The 19,340-nt window shown below is 40.3% G+C and overlaps 1 protein-coding gene across 1 annotated transcript in view; it reads right to left on the reverse strand.

Moving 5' to 3' along the window:
* The window catches only part of LOC139378978 (phospholipid-transporting ATPase ABCA1-like), a 269,741-nt gene that overhangs the window by 135,570 nt on the left and 114,831 nt on the right, over positions 1-19,340 (reverse strand). Inside the window, exons 22-23 of the mRNA XM_071121640.1 lie at positions 8,641-8,855; positions 6,906-6,984 (exon numbers count right to left, since the gene is read on the reverse strand). Of these exons, the coding sequence (XP_070977741.1) occupies positions 6,906-6,984; positions 8,641-8,855 (294 nt within the window). The remainder of the gene's footprint in view (positions 1-6,905; positions 6,985-8,640; positions 8,856-19,340) is intronic.

The raw sequence follows: 19,340 nt of genomic DNA on the forward strand, positions 1-19,340 counted from the left end.
AAAAACTCAAAAAGTTCCCGTTACAGGTCGTAGAAACAAGTCAAATTATGTATGCAATCCATATTTAGGATGTTTTAAACATTAATCAGCAATAAGGTTCCAACCGGAGAATTTCATTGTCTGAAGAAACGCATTGGAACGCAAGAACACTCTCTCGTGACCGTGCGCAATGAGACTGAGGCTTCCTGCCAGACCACCTACTCAAAGAGCTATTATGAGCCCCTCCTTTCTAATAGAATCATACAACCAGAATCTAAAGACGGTGACATCTAGTGGAAGCCCTAGGAAGTGCATGCTCATCCATATCTAAGATGGACATCAAATGGCACTGTTTTCAAAATTGAGTTCTCACTTCCTGTTTGGATTTCTTCTCAGATTTTTGTCTGCCATATGAGTTCTGTTATACTCACAGACATAATTCAAACAGTTTTAGAAACTTCAGAGTGTTTTCTATCCACCAGTAATAATAATATGCATATATTCCCATCTGGGAAAGAGTAGGAGGCAGTTTACTCTGGGCACGCATTTCATACAAAAGTGAATATGCTGCCCCCTAGCCCCAACAGCTTTTAAAAGTGAATACACTGCATTTAGAATCATTGAGGACAACAACAAATAGTTTTTCAAAAGTGGTGAATCTGTTTCTCATCAAGGGTCATAATCAGAGTTAAGGGACACTAGGTTTTTTGAGTTTTGCATAAACCGGCAAAACATAGCTATGGAAGATTTCAAAAGCTCCAAAGAGAGACCAAAATTGCTGTATCTTGTTAGTTCCTCGTCATAAGCGCTTTGAGATTGTAATGAAAAGCACTATAAAAGTGTAATTTATTATTATCATCATCACGATATCTAAAGAGCAAATCTCAAATGATCATAAGTACATAAGGAACAAGGTTTCATTTGGGATGCAGGACAAGAAAACATCACCACCTCCAATTGATTTTTATATATATTTTTTGCCAGGTAAGTTGACTGAGAATACATTCTCACTTACAGCAACAGCCAGGGGAATAGTTACAGGGGATGAATGAGCCAATTGGAGGCTGTGGATGATTAGGTGATTATGATTATTGTGTTATTGACAGTATGTTTGTTTATCCCATGTGCAACTCTGTGTTGTTGTTTTTCTCGCACTGCTTTGCTTTATCTTGGCCAGGTCGCTTTTGTAAATTAGATCTTGTTCTCAACTGGCCTACCTGGTTAAATAAGGTGAAAAAATTGTGAATTTAGCCAGGACACCAGGGTTAAAACTCCTACTCTTACAATAAGTGGGATCTTTAGTGAACACAGAGAGTCATGACACCCGTTTAACATCACATCCGAAAGACGGCACCCTGCAATGTCCCCCATCTCTGCCCTGGAGCATTGTGATACTTTATTAGACCAGAGGAAAGAGTGCCTCCTACTGCCCCTGCAACACTACCTATAGCAGCATCTGGTCTCCCATCCAGCGACCAACCCTGCTAAGCATCAGAGTCAAGCCAGCAGTGGGATGCAGGGTGGTATGCTGCTGGCATATACAACTACAGCTGCTTAACCAAGTGAGACCTTGGCTTTATGAGGAGGTCAGAAACCGGATCGTCTTCACACATTTGGCTTAACTACTTGTGCGTAGTTTAGTTGTAAAACAAAGGGGTTGTCATTGTTTGAATTATGATATAAACTCAGCAAATTAATAAACGTCCCCTCACTGTCAACTGCAAATATTTTCAGCAAACTTAACATGTGTAAATATTTGTATGAACATAACAAGATTCAACAACTTAGACATAAACTGAACAAGTTCCACTGACATGTGACTAACAGAAATGGAATAATGTGTCCCTGAACAAAGAGGGGTCAAAATCAAAAGTAACAGTCAGTATCTGGTGTGGCCAACAGCTGCATTAAGTACTGCAGTGCATCTCCTCCTCATGGACTGCACCAGATTTGCCAGTTCTTGCTTTGAGATGTTACCCCTCTCTTCCACCAAGGCACCTGCAAGTTCACAGACATTTCTGGGGGCAATGGCCCTAGCCCTCACCCTCAGATCCAACAGGTCCAAGATGTGCTCAATGGGATTGAGATCCGGGCTCTTCGCTGGCCATGGCAGAACACTGACATTCCTGTCTTGCAGGAAATCACGCACAGAACAAGCAGTATGGCTGGTGGCATTGTCATGCTGGAGCCTCATGTCAGGATGAGCCTGCAGGAAGGGTACCACATGAGGGAGGAGAATGTCTTCCCCTTGTTGCCATCCTGTACCTGTCCCGCAGGCGTGATGTTCGGATATACCGATCCTGTGCAGGTGTTGTAACATGTGGTCTGCCACTGCGAGGACGATCAGCTGTCCGTCCTGTCTCCCTGTAGCAATGTCTTAGGCGTCTCACAGCAATTTATTGCCCTGGCCACATCTGCAGTCCTCATGCCTCCTTGCAGCATGCCTAAGGCACGTTCACGCAGATGAGCAGGGACCCTGGGCATCTTTCTTGTGGGGTTTTTCAGACTCAGTAGAAAGACCTCTTTAGTATCCTAAGTTTTCATAGCTGTGACCTTAATTGCCTACCGTCTTTAAGCTCTTTTTTCGACCGTTCGACTAGTGCATGTTCATTAATTGTTTATGGTTCATTGAACAACCATGGGAGACAGTGTTTAAACCCTTTACAATGAAGATCTGTGAAGTTATTTGGAATATCTTTGAAAGACAGGGTCCTGAAAAAGGGATGTTTCTTTTTTTGCTGAGTTTATTTGTCACATGCTGTACTGTATATTTGTCATGTACAACTGTGTGGTGTTTACGTCTAAAAATGACATACACAGACAGTTCTATAGAGGGAATGTGATTTAATATATCTTTGGAAGGTCGCTGTGTTTTTAAGTTACGCTGTGTTGTTTTAGGTAGTTTGGTTATGGATCAAAATGAAGCCATGTCATTATATTCATACATACTCACCATCACTCCCACCGTCACACTCACTCTCACCCTTACGCTCATCATCAATAGAAATCCAGTCTTTTTTCCCACATGATATGTACAATCCAGTCCCACATCCAAGCGCTTTGATCCTTGATCATGATTCCAAGTCGAAAATTGAATTTAAAAGACCAAGGCTGCTCTACTACTGATTAGGCCTCTGGTCAGTACTGACTCTGGTTGGAAAATCAGACCGACTAGCTAGTGTCACAGATCTCTGAGAGAGAGAGAGAGAGAGAGAGAGAGAGAGAGAGAGAGAGAGAGAGAGAGAGAGAGAGAGAGAGAGAGAGAACTGACTGGTTGGGAAATCAGACCCACTAGCTAGTGTCACAGATCTCAGAGAGAGAGAGAGAGAGAGAGAGAGAGAGAGAGAGAGGGAGAGAGAGGGCTAGAGTACTTAGAGATGTCACTGTCACCTGAAAAGGAGCAGACAATCAACTGCTGACATGACATTCTACAGCCAGAGTCAGACTTTTAGCCCCTCCTTCTTCTCTCTTTCCTGTGATAGCTGATGTGTGGTGTTGAGATCCACAACGTCCAATTTTAAAGTGGAACTGACAGCATTTAGCAAGATTCAATTTGATTAAAATATGTTTATATTCACCCCGGGAAGAATATGGCACTTAAAAATATATATATCTGACAAGCCAGCACTTAGATATGGTCATTTTCACATTTTCATAAATTCTTAAAAAATTTGGGAATTAATTAAACTAAGGCATTTTCTGAAAATTCTTTAGCAATATAGAGTTGGAAAGCGGCCATGCGTTTGGACAATTAATAGATCCTGCAGTAAATAAAACCTAAAAAAAAAACATCTGTCCCGTCCAGGACTGGAGTCCATGCAGACCGATACGCCATAGCCAATCAGAGCTACAGTAGGGCTTTATGCAAACAAGCCATTTGCCACATGGGCAAGCCATCATTCACTTAGAACTGGACTGTTTGTTTACAGGCAGTTGCAACAGCTTGACTTTAGATCATTACAACGCATTCACCAAAAGCCACAAAATACACCTGAATGGATTTCTGCAAATATGTAAACACCCCGGGAGTCCTCTTACATTTGGTAACTTTACAATCCTATTGATCAAACAACCATGAAAGGTAGGCTCTCTCTCCCTCAGTTATGCACATCAACAACAACAATATCAACAACTGATGCTAGCCTGAGCAAGATGAGCTAAAATCTCAGTAAGGAACATTAGATAAACCCTCTCAAACTTTTTCCTCTTCTTGGCCGTCAAAAATTACACTGAAACGATGGGGAATTGTAGCCTACTCATCCTTCTGCAGCTTGTCTAGTCCCAATCAAGCACCCAAGCTAAATGGCTAAAGTTGGCTAGCTTGCAAGCTAGCTAATTCCAGACACAAATGAGAGAACATCTCACTGATCATTTTACTCGCCCTAGCAGAGCTGGTTAGACTGTTTACATGTTATCTAGAGCGTTCGTGACTACTTTTTTGCCTATGTTTACTGACACCGGTCATATTCAGTGGCTGTTGCGCATTCATAAATTCATCAGTTATTCTGCACTCTGGCACACAGACAAGAGTGCTCTGATATCGGAGTAGATAGCCAGAGTGAATTTGCGAATGCAAGAGATATGTTAACTGTATAACACAGTCGTTCAGGTTCTTGCTAGCTAACCAAATTACACCTGCATCTCTAGCTGTGTATAGACACCGAAGAACGATATGAGGGGAAAAGTCAGTCACGCACCCACTCCTCCAATGACATGAGCCACGTTATGACTGCCTTATCGTCATTGCCTTTGCTAGTTTGATTGTATTGACATTCCCAGCCTTAGTTAAATTAGTCTGTTTTTGTCCAAAATATTGAGTCAATGAAACTGAAACAGTGCATCCTGAATGGAGGCAGCAAACAATGTACAGTGCCTTGCGAAAGTATTCGGCCCCCTTGAACTTTGCGACCTTTTGCCACATTTCAGGCTTCAAACATAAAGATATAAAACTGTATTTTTTTGTGAAGAATCAACAACAAGTGGGACACAATCATGAAGTGGAACGACATTTATTGGATATTTCAAACTTTTTTAACAAATCAAAAACTGAAAAATTGGGCGTGCAAAACTATTCAGCCCCTTTACTTTCAGTGCAGCAAACTCTCTCCAGAAGTTCAGTGAGGATCTCTGAATGATCCAATGTTGACCTAAATGACTAATGATGATAAATACAATCCACCTGTGTGTAATCAAGTCTCCGTATAAATGCACCTGCACTGTGATAGTCTCAGAGGTCCGTTAAAAGCGCAGAGAGCATCATGAAGAACAAGGAACACACCAGGCAGGTCCGAGATACTGTTGTGAAGAAGTTTAAAGCCGGATTTGGATACAAAAAGATTTCCCAAGCTTTAAACATCCCAAGGAGCACTGTGCAAGCGATAATATAGAAATGGAACGAGTATCAGACCACTGTAAATCTACCAAGACCTGGCCGTCCCTCTAAACTTTCAGCTCATACAAGGAGAAGACTGATCAGAGATGCAGCCAAGAGGCCCATGATCACTCTGGATGAACTGCAGAGATCTACAGCTGAGGTGGGAGACTCTGTCCATAGGACAACAATCAGTCGTATATTGCACAAATCTGGCCTTTATGGAAGAGTGGCAAGAAGAAAGCCATTTCTTAAAGATATCCATAAAAAGTGTTGTTTAAAGTTTGCCACAAGCCACCTGGGAGACACACCAAACATGTGGAAGAAGGTGCTCTGGTCAGATGAAACCAAAATTGAACTTTTTGGCAACAATGCAAAACGTTATGTTTGGCGTAAAAGCAACACAGCTGAACACACCATCCCCACTGTCAAACATGGTGGTGGCAGCATCATGGTTTGGGCCTGCTTTTCTTCAGCAGGGACAGGGAAGATGGTTAAAATTGATGGGAAGATGGATGGAGCCAAATACAGGACCATTCTGGAAGAAAACCTGATGGAGTCTGCAAAAGACCTGAGACTGGGACGGAGATTTGTCTTCCAACAAGACAATGATCCAAAACATAAAGCAAAATCTACAATGGAATGGTTAAAAAATAAACATATCCAGGTGTTAGAATGGCCAAGTCAAAGTCCAGACCTGAATCCAATCGAGAATCTGTGGAAAGAACTGAAAACTGCTGTTCACAAATGCTCTCCGTCCAACCTCACTGAGCTCGAGCTGTTTTGCAAGGAGGAATGGGAAAAAATGTCAGTCTCTCGATGTGCAAAACTGATAGAGACATACCCCAAGCTACTTACAGCTGTAATCGCAGCAAAAGGTGGCGCTACAAAGTATTAACTTAAGGGGGCTGAATAATTTTGCACGCCCAATTTTTCAGTTTTTGATTTGTTAAAAAAGTTTGAAATATCCAATAAATGTCATTCCACTTCATGATTGTGTCCCACTTGTTGTTGATTCTTCACAAAAAAATACAGTTTTATATCTTTATGTTTGAAGCCTGAAATGTGGCAAAAGGTTGCAAAGTTCAAGGGGGGCGAATACTTTCGCAAGGCACTGTACCATTTTTTGGACTACCAAGAAATGCATTGGTGAATTATATCATGCATTGAACTGCATCCATCTACTCTGACAACAATGCCTTAGTGTCATGAAACGCTTAGTCAAATAGAACCTATTTTTAAAACCTCTTATATAATTGGTTATGTAGGATAAAATACAAATTTGATATTTTTTAATGATATTATGATTGTCTGTTTTGTATCTGTAAAGAAGCTCAAACTCTCTCAGTTCCACTTTAAGTGCTTTGAGTACTTGAAAAAGCACTATCATGAACTCATATGTTGGCTGAGCAAATAACATGATGTATGTATGGTGTTCATATTAGGACAGCCTCAGTCTCAGTAGGACTTCTAGTCATTTATTCAATTACATTATTAGTTTGGATATAGCCAAATATAATATGGATAAATTAGGTGGTGTTATTGCTGGTTCTACCTGTGGGGTCAGAGTTGCTCCAGTTCTGGCTTGCAATCCCTTCATCCAGACTGGTTCTCCTCAAGGGCTCATCCGTCTCCTATTAGAGAGAAATGTTAAAGTATTCATCATTACGGTAGAGCTCTCAGACTGATTATCACCTCCACAATTCTCCCCTCATATCTCATATTAATGGAATTACCACAGTGATCCAACTCGTTAGTGTTTCATTAGAGCTAAGTTTGGCTGTCAGCACCAACAGATGCTGTATTTACGATATACCGAGAAGTTGTAAGGGGGATCCACTACAAACCATCATAAATTGTATAAGTTGCCCATATTAGGGCAGCCTCAGCAGGCCTGCTGAGATTGGAAGAAGTCATACTAAGACTGAGGCTATCCTAATATGGACACCGCACATGTATCATATTATTCACTCAACCATCGTATCATGAGTTCATGATATGAACTCATTTAATTTAGCAAATACAAAATCCCATATATAATGAGTAACCTGGCCAGAGACCTGAAGATGTGTGTTATCTACCCCAAGCTAAAGCCTAAGATTAAGCTCAATGTGATAACACAGTGGTGCAGGCGACCCAAGTTCGAAACCTGGATGGTAGCATTGGCACAACTTTCCAGTCAACGGACAGAATGGGCAGCATTAAATTAGGTTTTTATGAGAACTACAGGCCAAGTCCTAAGGCTTATGCTTAGCTGCTGTCTGCACCAGTGGGCTGATGTAGCAAGTAATTTTGGGGGAGCATGAAGGCTCTCTTTGCAAAATGTGTTTGTTTGTTCTTACTATGATTTTTTTTCTTTTTTTTTTTTCTTTTTTTACAAATTACTCCACTCTCCACAAAGGCCCTGTAGACTAATGGTAATTGCTGTAACCCTGCTTGCATCGGTGCATCTTGTTAATTTGCTCCTATTGATTAAAACCGTGTGCAAGGCACTGCAAGGAGCTAGATCAAGAAACTCGTTCCCCCCCTCCCTCATGACAATTAGTATCATCCAGTGCGGAGGTGTCTGCCAATTCTCATGCTGGGGGAGACTAAACACAGATCATTACAGGGGAGGGCAACTTTCACTCTGGAAAGTCACAGGAACCTTGTCGATAATGGAGTGTGTGGCAAGTGTTGCTGATGTGTCTTAGAGCTTACTATTGGAGTGCTTCCCGCCAGATGCAAAAAGTCAAACAAATGATCTTGCCCCATTATCGGTGAATTATAGATTGGTGTCATGATGTTTTCCAATGTGGGATCAGACATCATGAATGGGTAATTGAAAATATGCACCAGAGTTACATGTTTAGCTCACATTGGCCAAATGAAACTATGGTGAAAACTCATAGCCAATCAAAATGAAACAAAAGTTGGGATTTTTTTTGCTGGGTAACACTTGCTTATCTGTCATTTTCGATACCAAAGTGTCATGTGTGGAGTTCACCCAGCTCCATAATTTCCTAAATAGAGAACCATTTTTCATTTTGTTATTTCAACTGTTATTAGCAATCATATTGATTTGTTATCAATACAACACGAGAACAACATTTCCTAGTCCCAAAACAGACAGCAAAATGCACAGTTTTTTTAGTATTTACCTTGGTCTGGTGTGATGTTTCCTGATGTTTCCCCTAGGTACAGATTGAGGATCAGATTCCCCTCACCTATTCCAAACCTTTGACCTATGTTAAAATGCAAAACTGACCCAAGATCAGTGTCTAGGGCCATCTTCACCCTACTCCATTTACCTCTTTCTCCTGGCCCTGCTTGACTCCGCTGCGCTCGTTGGTAATTTGCTCATTTCCGGCCTTGACCAGAGTGAGGTAGTAGCCACTGCCAAAGTATTTTTTCAGGAACAGGGAGGAGCCGTAACAACACATCTTGCCGTGAGAGATAATGGCAATGCGGTCTCCCAAGATGTCGGCCTCATCCATGTGATGAGTGGAGAGGATGATTGTGCGACCTGTGGGGGAAAGATGGAGCCAACAAAACTATTGATTTCACTCAATGGGCCCAATTTGGAGTGTAGGTGGACTGTGTTTGTGTATGTGTGTGAGACAGACAAAAATAAAGAGAAAGTAAGAGTGAGTTTGTGTACATGTGTGTGAGTCAGTGCTCTGGAACTAGTTTGTTTGTTCTGTCAACCATCTTGAGAAATACATAAATTGGACCAAAAAATTATAATAAATGTAAAGTCTTTGAACAGAGCCAAGTCTGCAATCTGTTTCCATATTGTGGTGTTGTGCTTATTTCCTCATTGTACACCCCTCTGGGTTTGCAAGTCATAGCCTACTGTAGTTGTATTCGAAGCAACGAGATTGTGTGTGGGATGGAATCTGGAACAAAGGACAAATTCTGCAATACCAGTCTTCCTTCCAAATCAAGTAAGAAACAACAACAACTACATACACTACCACCTGAATATAATACAATGTAACCAACATAAAATTATGCATAGACCCAACATAAAATGTTGCATAGACCATTCCTTTGCTGTGTTTCCTAACATTTTTTAAGTTTCAATTTTTGTCAGCAGAAGTCATTTGAGAGAAACCAAATCTCAACCACAGAGAATCTATATGACACCGGAGCCTGCTTATTCACAGGGGGAGTGGAGGGTCATATCATGCACCCTGAACTAACACATACTAATCAGCACATTCCCAGTCAATCAGGAAGTAGACATGAGATATGTGATGAAGTCACAGAATGGTCATCTAGCTGGATGTCGTTAGGTCACAGTGTGAATGGTGGCAGCATTAAAATGTGTCTCGGTTATTGTTGATTTTGCCACATTTCAGAACATAATCAAAACCCTGAAATGCAAGGAAGATTAGGACTTAAATATTTGCTTTGAAGTGGCTTGATTGAAGGGTAGCAGGATATTTTCATTTTAAGAAGAAATATTGAAGTTACAGGCTACATACATCAATACTGCTAAACTGACGTGAAATTAGAAGAGAACACTGCATGCAACCATTGTGTAAAACAACAGTGGGAAAACCAGCAACCCCTATGTTACAAGATAACGACAAGAGTAAAAGTAAGATGTACAACGTGGTGTCTTGTGGTATTGAGCATTTTATCTGCATAATATTGGCAATGAAGTCCTTCACCAGGAGAATTAATTCTATCTCAGTTGAAACAGTAACAGCCACAAGTAGAAGAAGCGCATTGTACACTCGGACATACAGTACCATGATATGATACACATTCTCTCTTGATTAGCTGACCGGCTGGATTTTTAGAGCATTTTGGAGGGTAAGATTTGCTGTCATTATTACAAAAGGTCAGGGTTATCTGCTGAGCGTGGCATTTTCTCCCTCCGAGCTAGTTCAATTTGTATCCCCACAGGTCGCATTATCCCTGGGATAAGGACACACACAGAAGTCTTAACCATAGCCTCACGTAACACTATGCTCTTTCGTTCGGAGAAATCGAGAACCAAACTGTTTTTCCTCCCATCCCTTATGCCCTCTCACCCTCTGGGCTTTTAAATTTTTCTCTGCCGCAGAGTTCTGCCACAGAATTATCACTGTGTTATGCTAAGCTCTTGTTTGAACCTACAGTGCCTTCGGAAAGTATTCACACCCCTTGATTTTTTCTGCATTTTGTCACATTGCAGCCTTATTCTTATTATTTTTCCCCCCTCATCAATCTACACACAATACCCCCTAACCGCAAAGCGAAAAAAGGTTTTTAGAAATGTTTGCAAATTTATAAAAACACAAAAACGTATTTCCTGTATAAGTATTCAGACCCTTTGCTATGAGACTTCAAATTGAGCTCAGGTGCATCCTGTTTCCATTGATCATCCTTGAGATGTTTCTACAACTTGATTGGAGTCCACCGGTGGTAAATTAAATTGATTGCACATGATTTGGAAAGAAACCAACTTGTCTATATATAAGGTCCCACAGTGGACAGTGCATGTCAGAGCAAAAACCAAGCCATGAGGTCGAAGGATTGTGTTGAGGCACAGATCTGGGGAAGGGTACCCAAAAAAATCTGCACCATTGAAGATCCCCAAGAGCACATTGGCAGCCATCATTCTTAAATGGAAGAAGTTTGGAACCACCAAGACTCTTCCTAGAGCTGGCCGCCCGACCAAACTGAGCAATCGGGGGAGAAGGGCCTTGATCATGGAGGTGACTAAAAAACCGATGGTCCCTCTGAAAGAGCTCTAGAGTTCATCCGTGTAGATGGGAGAATCTTCCAGAAAGACTACCTATCTCTGCAGCACTCCACCAATCAGGCCTTTATGGAAGAGCGGACAGTCGGAAGCCACTCCTCAGTAAAAGGCATATGACAGCCCGCTTGGAATTTGCCAAAAGCATCTAAAGACCCTCAGACCATGAGAAACAAGATTCTCTGGTCTGATGAAACCAAGATTGAACTCTTTGGCCTGAATGCGCCATGTCTGGAGGAAACCTAGCAGCATCCCTATGGTGAACCATGGTGGTGGCAGTATCATGTTGTGGGGATGTTTTTCAGCTGCAGGGACTGGGAGACTAGTCAGGATTGAGACATCTCTGAATGTCCTTGAGAGGTCCAGCCAGAGCCCGGACTTGAACGCGATCGAACGTCTCTGGAGGGACCTGAAAATAGCTGTGCAGCGATGCTCTCCATCCAACCTGAAAGAGCTTGATAGGATTTTCAGAGAAGAATGGGAGAAACTCCCCAAACACAGGTGTGTCAAGCTTGTAGCGTCATACCCGAGAAGACTTGAGGCTGTAATCGCTGTAAGGTGCTTCAAAAAAGTACTGAATACTTAAATGTGATACTGAATACGGAATACTTAAATGTGATATTTCAACATTTTATTTTTAAAAACTTTGCAAAAAATTCCAAAAAACTGTTTATGCTTCGTCAAGATGGATAATGGGGTATTATGCTTCGTCATAATGGGGTATTGGTGTGTAGATTGATGAGGGGGATTTGATTTTTTTTTTTGAAGAAGGCTGTAAAGTAAGAAAATGTGGAAAAAGTCAAGTGGTCGGTATAATTTCCTAATGCACTGAATTCTAGTGTATATCTAATATATCTACTGTTCTACATATCATTCTTAGTATATCTTTGTAAATTCATTCAAAGTACATATAGATTGCATTTGGATTACTTTCACAGTACCATTTGGGTTGTTAATTGGATTCGTTCTGAGGTTTCTTGATAATATATATACAGTGGGGCAAAAAAGTATTTAGTCAGCCACCAATTGTGCAAGTTCTCCCACTTAAAAAGATGAGAGAGGCCTGTAATTTTCATCATAGGTACACTTCAACTATGACAGACAAAACGAGAGAGAAAAAATCCAGAAAATCACATTGTAGGATTTATTTGCAAATTATGGTGGAAAATAAGTATTTGGTCACCTAAAAACAAGCAAGATTTCTGTCTCTCACAGACCTGTAACTTCTTCTTTAAGAGGCTCCTCTGTCCTCCACTCGTTACCTGTATTAATGGCACCTGTTTGAACTTGTTATCAGTATAAAAGACACCTGTACACAACCTCAAACAGTCACACTCCAAACTCCACTATGGCCAAGACCAAAGAGCTGTCAAAGGACACCAGAAACAAAATTGTAGACCTGCACCAGGCTGGGAAGACTGAATCTGCAATAGGTAAGCAGCTTGGTTTGAAGAAATCAACTGTGGGAGCAATTATTAGGAAATGGAAGACATACAAGACCACTGATAATCTCCCTCGATCTGGGGCTTCACGCAAGATCTCACCCCGTGGGGTCAAAATGATCACAAGAAAGGTGAGAAAAAATCCCAGAACCACACGGGGGGACCTAGTGAATGACCTGCAGAGAGCTGGGACCAAAGTAACAAAGCCTACCATCAGTAACACACTACGCCGCCAGGGACTCAAATCCTGCAGTGCCAGACGTGTCCCCCTGCTTTAGCCAGTACATGTCTAGGCCCGTCTGAAGTTTGCTAGAGAGCATTTGGATGATCCAGAAGAAGATTGGGAGAATGTCATTTGAAACCAAAATATAACTTTTTAATATAACTCAACTCGTTGTGTTTGGAGGACAAAGAATGCTGAGTTGCATCCAAAGAACACCATACCTACTGTGAAGCATGGGGGTGGAAACATCATGCTTTGGGGCTGTTTTTCTGCAAAGGGACCAGGACGACTGATCCGTGTAAAGGAAAGAATGAATGGGGCCATGTATCGTGAGATTTTGAGTCAAAACCTCCTTCCATCAGCAAGGGCATTGAAGATGAAATGTGGCTGGGTCTTTCAGCATGACAATGATCCCAAACACACCGCCCGGGCAACGAAGGAGTGGCTTCGTAAGAAGCATTTCAAGGTCCTGGAGTGGCCTAGCCAGTCTCCAGATCTCAACCCCATAGAAAATCTTTGGAGGGAGTTGAAAGTCTTTGTTGATCAGCAACAGCCCCAAAACATCACTGCTCTAGAGGAGATCTGCATGGAGGAATGGGCCAAAATACCAGCAACAGTGTGTGAAAACCTTGTGAAGACTTACAGAAAACGTTTGACCTCTGTCATGGCCAACAAAGGGTATATAACAAAGTATTGAGATAAACTTTTGTTATTGACAAAATACTTATTTTCCACCATAATTTGCAAATAAATTCATTAAAAATCCTACAATGTGATTTAAAAAAAAAAAATATCTAATTTTGTCTGTCATAGTTGAAGTGTACCTATGATGAAAATTACAGGCCTCTCTCATCTTTTTAAGTGGGAGAACTTGCACAATTGGTGGCTGACTAAATACTTTTTTCCCCCACTGTATATATATTTTAGTTTTTTTTGTTTTGTTTACTTGTTTGACATTTTACTGCATTGTTAGGAGCTAGTAACAAACATTTTGCTGCACCTGCTATAACATCTACCACATCTGTGTACACAACCAATAAACCTTGATTGGACTTGATTTTAACCTTAACTACCATGGCCAAGATGACGATTGAGTATCTCACTAAAATCTTATGGGAAACAAGCAGATCAATACACATGGAAAGAGGAAGAAAGATGGTCAAAATATAAACATTAGTGGAGCCACATTATTAGGTTTGGAGGTAGCAGTGTGTTTGCTTGCAAAGAGCGATGCAGTAGCTAACTAACTGTAAATAAGTGACTTGTTCCTCACCACAGTTAACCAGCTAAAGTTATTCACAGTTAGTCAGCAACAGCTCAAACACTATTTTCCTATCTAGTGTAATGCTAGTGTAATGCTGTCCCAAACCAATGCCCCCTGATAATGATGTAAGGTGGCTCCAATTGTGACGGAATTCGCTTTCCATGTGAATTAAATGTATGGAAAAGTGCTGATCTTTGAAGGGGGAGATGGGGAGACTGGGAGGAGTGTGGCAGAAACCCAAATAAAAAAATACTATATACTATGGATTGCTATAGTATTCACTGTAGTGTTTTTGCGGACTTTCTTTAGTGTTCACTTGTGTCTTTGCAAACAAAAGTTAGCAAAACACGAGTGAATACTGCAGGATTTACTTTAGTATACTGTAGTATGCTGTAGTATTTACTGTTAACTATAGAATAAATACTACAGTAAAAGAAAGCTGTAGTATATACTTGAGTAAACACTGCAGTGTTTTTGCCGACATTACTGATATATTTACAATAGTGTTTTTGTTTTATTATCTTTGACATAGAAGTGGAGGCTTTTTTTGTTGCTCTTTTAGAAATACTAAAAGAGCAAAATGTTCAACAACCTGTAGGTAGGTTGCACTGGAGTGTTCAGAGCTTCTGCTCTTTTCTGTAACCTATAGGGCACACAATATATGGTCTATACTTGGCATGTACAGTTAGTTTCTCACTTCTTGGTGGAACAAATTGGGATATAGGGAAGGGGAATGGGCAGGTTATATGCAAATAAAATACTGTACTATTTAGTAAAAAAAAGTAGTGTTTTGCAGACATTACTGTAGTATTTACTGCAGAGTTTTTTTGCAGTTAATACTGCATTTTTTCTATAGTACTCTACAGTATTCTACAACATTCTATAGTACAGTATGTACTACATATGATCGAGGTATATTACAGTGTGTAGCATAGCATTCTACAGTATACTACAGAATTATATAGTAAGTACTGTAGTATTTTTTCCTGTGGGCAGTCCCATGTGATTCGTTACTACTGACGTGGCTAATTTTGCATGGCTGTTCGTGCTCACTGTTGATTTCAAGGGATTGCATTGGTTTACAGGGAGAAATAATAAAAACACACTGCATGATGGAAGGTGGGAGTAAAATAAATGTGTTTGTTTGGTGTGCAGTCCACAAAGGTATACTGATTGATGGTGTGTTGTGGTGCATTACAACACAAAGTGATAGATCAAAGTAGTGGATTATGCAGGTAAATCTCCTGTGCTGTGACTGCATACAACATAGTGCCGGAGATCTAAAATCCTGCTTTTCTTGTAGGCCTACATCAAATGGAGGGATTTAGACTTTCATACACTTTAACAGCAGCAAGATATTGTTCATTGACAAGCAAATTGAGGTGTGTATACTTAGGCTGAAGGAAGCTCATAGTACTGCCTTGCTAAGGCTGGACCCTAATTTACAGAATTCATATTCTGAAAATGTTAACTCCTCTTCAGACAGCAGTCTCTATCACCTAAACTCTAAACCAGTCCATCATCACCCATCCTCCTCAACCCTCTACCCTTGTCTAGTCAAGTCCAAACCCTGTACTACTCAAGCATCAAACTTGACAAGGTGAGTTCTGGGAGAGGTCTGAGGAGAAGGAATGACAACGTTTTTAATATGTATTCCATCCTCACTAGATCAATAATGTGGGCACTTTCTATACCTGAACTTTACCTGTTTCATTAAATGAGAAACGGATAACCTGCCTGAAGTGTTGCTTGTCAATACAGCTATTTTTAATTACTAAGCCACTAACTAAGACTGACATTCAACACACTCCTCAGCAGCTCTTCACTAATTGATGCCCATTAAAGGGTCTATGTTTAGAAACATTATTTGAACATAGTTTTGAGGTTGTCTAATTATTTTACTTCAAACAGGCTGTACATAAAGAGAAGGCTCAGTAAACGTTCTGTATATCCCATCTAGATAGATCATTTTAATTGAGATAAGATGGAAGTTAAAGATGAGTTGGAAGGATAGGGTTTCTTAGTGTTTTGAGAGTGTTGAGTTAGAGCACAATAGTGTGGAGTCTCTCTTGCCACACCTCCACTACAGTCAAACTCTAATCTCTCTCAGTGCAAGGCACCTATGTGTACATTACTAATATACTTACTGTTTATACTGTATACAAGCATTTCTTAAAGTATGGGTCGCGACCCAAAGGACCTGTTAATGGTGGGTCGCTACGTAAATGTATAATGATATAATGAATTACTGGAATTGATTTGGCCAAGTGCAACTGCGCTCTCGGTTCAGTGCGCTCTCTGCTTATCAGCAGTCTCTGCTCAGTTTGGCAGCTGCGCGAGTGTGAGAGGGAGATGCCCGCGTTCTTCGCGGTTTACCGGATCTCTTCTGCAGTTTTCTTGAAGATCACTCCGCGACACACGCTGCGACGCGCTGTTAGACACTGACTTGTCATTCCCACTCGCCGGTCACTCACCGCTGTCAAGAAATGGACTCATGCTAGCTACGAGCTGACTGAGCTCAAGCGCAAATACAGTGATGACTTTTTGTCACTTTCATATAAACTTTGATAAATAACGAGTAGCGCCCACACTGTGTTTTGTGTGTGGAAGTGCTTAGTAATGAGTCTCTCAAAACGAACAAATTAATAAAAAATGACACATCCTGACCAAAGAATGGGGCCGAATGACCCAGCTCTCTGCAGGTCATTCACTAGGTCCCCCTGTGTGGTTCTGAGATTTTTGCTCACCGTTCTTGTCATCATTTTGACCTCACAGGGTGAGATCTTGTGTGGAGCCCCAGATCGAGGGAGATTATCAGTGGTCTTGTATGTCTTCCATTTCCTAATATTTGCTCCCACAGTTGATTTCTTCAAACCAAGCTGCTTACCTATTGCAGATTCAGTCTTCCCAGCCTGGTGCAGGTCTACAATTTTGTTTCTGGTGTCCTTTGACAGCTCTTTGGTCTTGGCCATAGTGGAGTTTGGAGTGTGACTGTTTGAGGTTGTGGACAGGTGTCTTTTATACTGATAACAAGTTCAAACAGGTGCCATTAATAGGGGTAACGAGTGGAGGACGGAGGAGCCTCTTAAAGAAGAAGTTACAGGTCTGTGAGAGCCAGAAATCTTGCTTGTTTTTAGGTGACCAAATACTTATTTTCCACCATAATTTGCAAATAAATTCATAAAAAATCATACAATGTGATTCTCTGGATTTTTTCTTGTCATTTTTTCTGTCATAGTTGAAGTGTACCTATGATGAAAATGACAGGCCTCTCATCTTTTTAAGTGGGAGAACTTGCACAATTGGTGGCTGACTAAATACTTTTTTGCCCCACTGTACCTATGCGAGTCAGGGTTCTTAACTCTGACATACTTAAAGAACAAGTACAGAAACAGTGTCAATGCTGAGCATGACCTCAGTGTTACACTGTCAAAAACAGCCCAGAATAGACCTGCTTGTTGAAAACTTCAACCAGCCACACACCTCTCATTAGGACTGTGTATGTGTGTGTTTTCTGGTCTACATCTGTGTGATGTGATCAATCAGTTTATTCCAGTTCAGAATAAAAAATATGTATTTTAAGAGCAACAGTTCCAACCTAGACTTTCTATCAAGAATAATTTATACAGTAAGATGTACAGTAGGCCATATTTTTTTATCTGTACTGTTACTTAGGGTTGCACGATCAAAAAGCCTGTGTGTGTGTGTGTGTGTGTGTGTTTTGTTATACATCTGTGTGATGCGATTAATCCGTTTATTCCAGTTCAGAATGAAATTATTTGTTGTATTTTAACAGCAACAGTTCCAACCTAGACAGGTATGTAAGAGTGGTTTTAATGGGGAAAAATAAACATGAAAATATATATTTCTGGGTATTTCATTGTTATTTGTTTTAGTCTATATTGCATTTTTTGGGATAAGGGCAATGAAATGTACCGATATTTACGTATAGTTGCATATTTTCCTAAACTTGGATCCCAGGAAAAAAACTAATTTCTAATTTGGGTCCCAGGCTGACAGAGTTTAAGAACCCCTGCTGTATGTATACCCATATTTACACTCCCCTCCGTATTTATTTGGAAAGATATTGTTTTTATTTGGCTCTATACTCCACAATTTTGGATTTGAGATCAAATGTTTCATATGAGGTGACAGTACACCTTTTATTTGAGGGTATTTTCATACATACAGTATATTATTTACTGTTTAGAAATTAAATCACTTTATGTATCTAGTTTGAAGGCTCCATATGTATTTGGAGAAATTCACTTATAGTTCATTAAAGTAGTCAAACGTGTATTATTTGTACCCATATTCCTATCACACAATGACTACATCACACTTGTGACTACGTCACACTTGTAACTACATCCTGCTTGTGACTACATCACACAATGACTACATCACTCGTGACTCATTTGCAATTTGTTTTGGATTATGTTGTGATCAATAAAATTGAATGGTATATAATGTATTGTGTCATTTTGGAGTCACTTTTACTACTACATTAATGTGGATGCTAACATGATCACAGATAATCGTGAATAATGATAATGATGAGTGAGAAAGTTACAGAGGCATAAATATCATCCCCGTCCCCGTTGTGACGGACAGATGTTCCAAACTCTGTTTAAGACAAGACTGACTTTATGACCAACATTATCCTCTTAACACTGTAGTCAATTTTGACACTAGAATAACTGTTTCTGACTCATATCGCTGCCACATAAGCCGTTTTCAAAGGGATTTGTTGCTTTTTAAAGGCAGTCGCTCTTTAACACATCTACAATTCATATAGGGGAATGTCAAGTGCTCTCAGCACAAGTTTAACTGGAATGTATTAAATCCCCCATATGTTTTTTGAAGAAAACAAAGAAGCTCATAGATCAGCAAAGATCTTCTACAGAGTGTAAGAGATCTTCTGAGGAATAACTAAAAGCGAACATGGTATGTATTCTGAGGACCCAAATGTCTACATGAGAAAGAGGCCCATGAGGACAACATTAGTGCCTATTGAACATAGAAAATAGAATGTACTTTCTAATTAACTATCTACAGTTACAAGTAAGGCTACTTCAAAAGAACTGTGTGAAAGTCGTCAATTACTCGCTATCAATATCACTGAGACTGACCAATGGGAACCTTTGAGAATAAGATACAATTTCCTAGTAAAACAATTAGCATAACAATATAATATACATCCTTATCAATGAAATACTTTGAACAATCAAGATTTAAGGGCTGAAACCTGTAACTTAACCAAAAGTCTGAGTTACTCAAGCTTATCTTAAGTTTCAGCCTTAAAGCACTTCCCTTTTTCAGACGATAAT

The sequence above is a fragment of the Oncorhynchus clarkii genome, chromosome 21 (assembly GCF_045791955.1).
Source record: "Oncorhynchus clarkii lewisi isolate Uvic-CL-2024 chromosome 21, UVic_Ocla_1.0, whole genome shotgun sequence".
NCBI classification, from domain to species: Eukaryota; Metazoa; Chordata; class Actinopteri; order Salmoniformes; family Salmonidae; genus Oncorhynchus; species Oncorhynchus clarkii.